Raw genomic sequence first — 6,114 nt, 5'->3', positions numbered from 1 at the left:
GAATGGAAGACCTGGTGAGATGAACATCAAAAAGTCTCATATATACAGTACATTCGTTGTACTGAGTATATCTGTTACACTCATAGGCCAATCTTTTTATAAGATTGAAAACAATTTCATACGTTGAAATTGGATGTTACCTTCCCATTCCCTTAATCTGAAAAGATTAAATAAGTGGATTTGCAAAGATCTACTTACAATTTCATGATTTGACGGCTTACTCGGAAAATTTCATTCATCTTTTGTATGATGGAATGATTCTCATTTCATCATAAGGGTGAGTATATGTAATAATGAATGAAATATTCATTTCCGAACTTTTTAAAGGGAATTTGATGCAAAGATCAAGGGGGAGTAACTTTGAAAGTGGCAAAAGACTCAAAAGAAGAAGTGCGACTGAAGATGATTAAAGAATGATTATTTGTGTGCTTCAACGACTGAGAGATATTGAATGTGAAGATCATTTTCACAATAGTTTACTGAAGAAGTGTTTTCTGAAGATTCTTTGAAGATCAAATCTTGTACAGTATTTTTGAAGATCATTTTTGAATTTGTTCTACATTGTCAAAAGAGAAGATCACCGAGATTCTACATTCGAGGGGGAGAATGCTAGAAGATCTATCTCAACAGTTGATCGATTGAAGATTATAAGTTGAAGATTCTTTTGAACAAGAAATTTTTGTGCATAATGTTTCAAAGTTCAAACAAGTGCTCAAAGCGCAAAATTTTCTTTCAAGTCTGAATACAAAGGGGGAGAATGTTAGGACTGAGAAATCAATATTAATTGTATTCGTCTTGAAAGTTTATAAATAGTCTATAATTGTAAAAAGTCAGCGTGTTTGACTTTTCTTATAGGTTTGACTTTGACTTTGATTAGATAGTTTGACCATATAAATAGTGCTAATCTTTGTAATTAGTAGTAGAGGAGCTCAATTGTAAGATTACGTACATATTAAGAGAGTTGACCAAAGCTTAGAAGATTGACTTTTTCTCTCTAAATGTTCTTCATGTTCTTACAAATTTTATCTGAGATTTTGCCATTGTTGAAGATATGATGAAGATTGATCAGTGAAATCGGACACACAAATAGACAATCTAATTATCCTTCAAATGGATGAAGACAACCTTCTTGAATGGTGATCTTCATGAGGAAGTTTACATGAAACATCTAGAAGGTTTCGTTATGCCCGCAAATGAGCATAAAGTATGTGAACTAGCAAAATCATTGTACGGGCTGAAACAAGCGCCTAAACAATGACATCAAAAGTTTGATGAAGCTATTTGTCATGTGGTTTCACCTTAAACCAATGTGACAAATGTGTTTATAGAAAATTTGATGCTAAAGGTGCTGGAGTGATCATCTGCTTGTATGTGGATGACATGCTGACTTATGGAACTGATCAAAATCAGGCTGATGAAACTAAGAAATTGTTGTCATCTAAATTTTTCCATGAAAGACATTGAAGAGGCTGATGTAATATCTTGGTATAAAAATTAAATGAGATAACAAAGGGTTGTGATGGCATAGTCATATTATATTGAGAAAATTCTCAAGAAGTTCAATTATAGCGATTGTTCTCCCATAAGCACTCCTACGGATCCTAGTGTGAAATTAATGCCAAATATAGGCATGTGTATTTCACAACTAGAAGGCCATTGATAGCTTGATGTATGCCATGACGAGCACTAGGCCTGACATAGCCTATGTTGTGGGACGGTTGAGTCGGTACACTAGTAAACCTAGTACTCAACATTGGCAAGTGATTTAAAGAGTATTTAAATACCTTAAAGGCACCATGAATTATGGTTTGAGTTACTTGGGATATCCTTCGGTTTTAGAGGGTTATTTGAATGCAAGTTGGATATCCAACATGGATGACCACTCCTTGACTAGTGGCTGGGTATCTTTGCTTGGAGGAGGTGCCATCTCTTAGGCATCTAAGAAGCAAACTTGTATCATGAACTCAATAATGGAATCTAAGTTTGTGGTATTACTGCTGCCGATAAAGAGGCAAAATAGCTAAAGAATTTGATTTGTGAGATTCCATTGTGGTCAAAGCCGATTGTACATATTTCTATGCATTGCGATAGTGTGGCCATGTTAGTGAAAACTTATAGCCAAGTTTTTATTGGCAAGTCTAGACACCTGGGTGTTAGACACAACATGATTAGAGAATTGATCATGAATGGGGTAATCTCCGTTGAGTTTGTTAGAACGTAATAAAATTTAGCAGATCATTTAACTAAAGGTCTGACAAGAGACTTAGTGTACAAGTCTGCAATTGGGATGGGATTAAAGTCCTTTTAAATGTATAATGGTGAGACACCCAATTCCTTTCTAATATGACTTTAGAAGTTGAATTCAATGTGGAAAGCTCACACTTATAAATTGGAACACAAGATTGAATCATCCCGGGTTTGTATTCGGTACTGCAGTGGGAAGGTTGAAGTTTATCTTCTTAATAATTCCTTTGATAAAGTGTATGTGTAGGTACACAAAGTAAATAACACGTAAAAGTCAATAAAAGCAATTAACACAACAACCTCCATACAGATTTTTAAGAAAATTAAAATTGAAACCATTTTATAAAAATAAAAAAAATATAAAGCTTCCATAATTATCTATGAAATATTTAAGGATATTAAAATTGAAACCGTTTTATAAAAAAAAAAACTAAAGATACAAAAATACCCTTGCTACCTTTTTAAATAGTATAATTAAACCAAATTGATTGTTGAAATCTGATTGGACAACGGAGGTCAACAAAGTTAACATCATTTTCTTGGTTAATAAAAGACTGCTGTCTATATTTATATAGAAGTTAAATCATGTGAGAACCAAAAGGGTTGAAGACCGTAAGGACCAATCTCAATCATCCAAGGGTTTTAATCAAAGGCCATTAAACATTGTGATAATTTTTGTAATATTACTGAAAATATTGGAAGTTTAAGGGCAAATACGTAAAACCGGTGTGTATCCATCTCCGTCTAGGTCAAACATGTTGAACGCCTCCGTCAGATGGGCATGCCACTGCCTGCTACTATCATAACTCGCAACCTCATGTTGATTTTTATCTCCAACCTGTTGGTTTACGAGATTGTCTAGGTGAAAGAACATATTGTTCACCCCCGCCCTCCGCCTCCACCTCCAACAATAGGTTTTCTCCGTCTCTTGAAAATTTCAGACCGTTTCCCTCTCTTCAATGTCAAACTCCGACAATTGGTTCAATCTACGTTCAATCTCAATATATCCATAATGATTACGAATGTCATCTCAAAGTTCCAATTAATCGATTGGATCTTTCATCTTCTATCTTATATATGTAGTTTGTTTCAGAAAGTTACATTTGACTTTGATTTCTTAATTCCTTCAATAATGTCGAAATTGGTCGATAGTAGATTTGGAAAACCATATTTGGAGGTCGATTTGAAAGAAACAGAGTGTGTGGAGGAGGTAAAGGTACAGTATAGAGGAGTACGACGATGACCCTAGGGCGAGATCCGAATCGTAATGGTGTTAGGGTTTGGTTGGGATTGGAGCTGCAAATGCTTATGATAGGGTGACATTTGAAATGCTTGGAAGCAATGTGATTCTCAGTTTCCCTCTAAAGACCGAGAATTCAACCAAAAGTGAAAATGTTAACGTTTCCACTGCTGCAGGAGAAGAACCATAGATGTGTTTGATTTCATGAGGTGAATACATATAGAAAGGAATAGTGTTTGATTTCATAAAAGTGAAATAGATTGTAGATGAAAATTGTGTTTGATTTCATATGGTGAAATAACCTATATATATGAACATTATGTTTGGATTTCTTGAGGTGAAATAGCACATTTATGAAACTGTGTTTTATTTTATGAGGCTCGATTGAGATGGAAATTTAGGCGTGGATCGATCGGGAGTTTATTGAGGTTTTAATCGATTTGATGGAGCAGTTTCAGGAACGAATAGCTAGAGGATTTGATCGAGAACTACAAGATGCGATTCTTAGATTGAAGGTTTTTATTGAGCCCCTTCTTCTCTACATATTGTGTTGGTTTTTTGTTATGAATGTTCTTTTTGGTCATTTTACATGTATAAACAAAAAATTTCAAACACTAAAAAACAACTTATCAACTTATTACATTTTGGTAGCGCCAAAAGCTAATCCAAACACTTTTACAAATCTTGGGCTTGCTACCACATAAGTTGGTAAGCACTTTTATAAAAAAACCATAAGTTGTTTTAAATAAGCAATCCCAAACACCCCCTTAGTTTGAATATAATTCATTACTGTCCCGTCACTATTATATTCGATCAAGCAAATCTTAAAAAATTATGGGTTTTTAATGTTTCTTATTGATTACTCAAAATTTATTCTAGCATATTCCCTAAAACATACTACAAACAATTATAAATTTAATCAAAATAAACAAGTCATGAATATATTAGAAATTTTAACGTACTACAGATACTTAATAACAACAATTTAACAATAAGATTATACATGATTTCTTTGAAAACTCAATGTCGAGCCACAATTTCTTTGCTCTAAGCTTTATCTTCAGAACAGGCAACACCATTTCTGCATAATTGCAATATCAAATACGAGCATTATGTAAATACCTCTTTAGAATAAAAGTTTTTAGGTACTTTTTACATATTTAAATAATTGTATGGTATAATGGTTTGTATTTTGTGCAATAAAAGATATAGAGTAATCTAGGGATGCTCAAAGACCTGACCAATCCAACCCAACGTGAGATAGTCCGACCCGAAGTACCCAATATCTAATCGAGTTGTAAAATCTTTAAAACGTAAGTATTGGATTGGAATCAGGTTACAGTCATTTAAACTCAATCCAACCTGATGACCCGTACCCTTTTTATTTATTGAATTTAATATGATTGTTAAGTCCCTTTAATATCTACATTAGACAATTAAAAAAATCACCTACCCTCTTCATATACATATATTTTCAATATTTTTTACATCTATATATAACACTTTCGTATAGACGAAGGATCGTGTGAGAAGAGAAGTTCTAGTGAGAAGCATAAGAAGAAATTTGAAGTCTTAATCACTTTTATTCTCATTTTCGCCCATGAATTGTGAATTAGAAGAGAAATGATATGGTGCATCTTAGTGTATTTCATTAGTGTTGACATTCGATTAGGATTGATTCGAGATCTCTTCTTACACTTCTCACCATAACTTTTATTCTCACCGTAACCTAACCCCCTTCGTATATATGTTCAGTAAATGTGAAGATATATATGCAAATTGAGAAAAGTAGTTGAATGTGATATACTTAAGATTTAAGGAGTATGGATAAACTGTACAAATGATTGAAGATAAAAAGAAATTATGAGTAGAGAAAACAACATATAAAAGGTTATGAGAATATTTTGATGTATCAACCAACCCGTACGATTTGATTTGGGTTGAGTTAAGATTTTTCAAACCGTAAACATTGAAATAAGTTATTCAAATGTTTTCTAACCGGTCAACTCAACCTAAGAGTACCCCTAGAATAAACTACGAATTTTGTTCTTGTGGTTTGTTAAAAATTACGAATTTCGTCCAAAGGACTTTTAAAGTGTTATGATTTTCGTTCATATGATTTGCAATTCATTATCGTTTTCATCCCTGAGACTAATTTCATCACTACTTTACCATTAAGTATGAAGGACAAAAATAATAATGAATTGCAAACTACTTGATTAAAAATAAAAAAATAAAAAATAATTGTAAGCCACAAGAATAAAAACAACAATAAATTATAAACCACAAAACAAAAACTGTAATTTAAAAAACACAAACAAAAAAAAAAGTTTTCAACAAACCACATGATCAAAAAACATAGTTTGCTCAAAGATATAAACATTGTTTGGCAAACATAAGTTATCTTGTAAGTTAGTTTATTTTTTGATTAATCATTGGGATGCACATAAGCTGACTTATAAGTTAATTTATTGATAATCTACTTGTAGTAGCTTATGAGAAGCTTTTTGACACTTTTTTCAATTACAACCCTGATTAATATTAATTATTAACTATTGTTAGTGGTAGTAATTATAAATAAATATTAACTATTAATTATTTATAAATATTAATTTATTGTAATTAAGATT

General features: G+C 32.3%; 1 protein-coding gene across 1 annotated transcript in view; it reads right to left on the bottom strand.

Annotated features, from left to right (window-relative positions):
- Nucleotides 1-2,947: 2,947 nt before the first annotated feature.
- Nucleotides 2,948-6,114, bottom strand: part of LOC112523786 (RPM1-interacting protein 4-like) — a 5,969-nt gene continuing 2,802 nt past the window's right edge. Inside the window, exon 3 of the mRNA XM_025133464.1 lies at nucleotides 2,948-3,082. Within this exon, the coding sequence (XP_024989232.1) occupies nucleotides 2,948-3,082 (135 nt within the window). The remainder of the gene's footprint in view (nucleotides 3,083-6,114) is intronic.

Source organism: Cynara cardunculus (assembly GCF_001531365.2).
Source record: "Cynara cardunculus var. scolymus isolate 2C chromosome LG 12, CcrdV1, whole genome shotgun sequence".
NCBI classification, from domain to species: domain Eukaryota; kingdom Viridiplantae; phylum Streptophyta; class Magnoliopsida; order Asterales; family Asteraceae; genus Cynara; species Cynara cardunculus.
The sequence above is the reverse complement of the archived record's forward strand: the minus strand, read 5'-3'. Positions and strand labels throughout refer to the sequence as shown.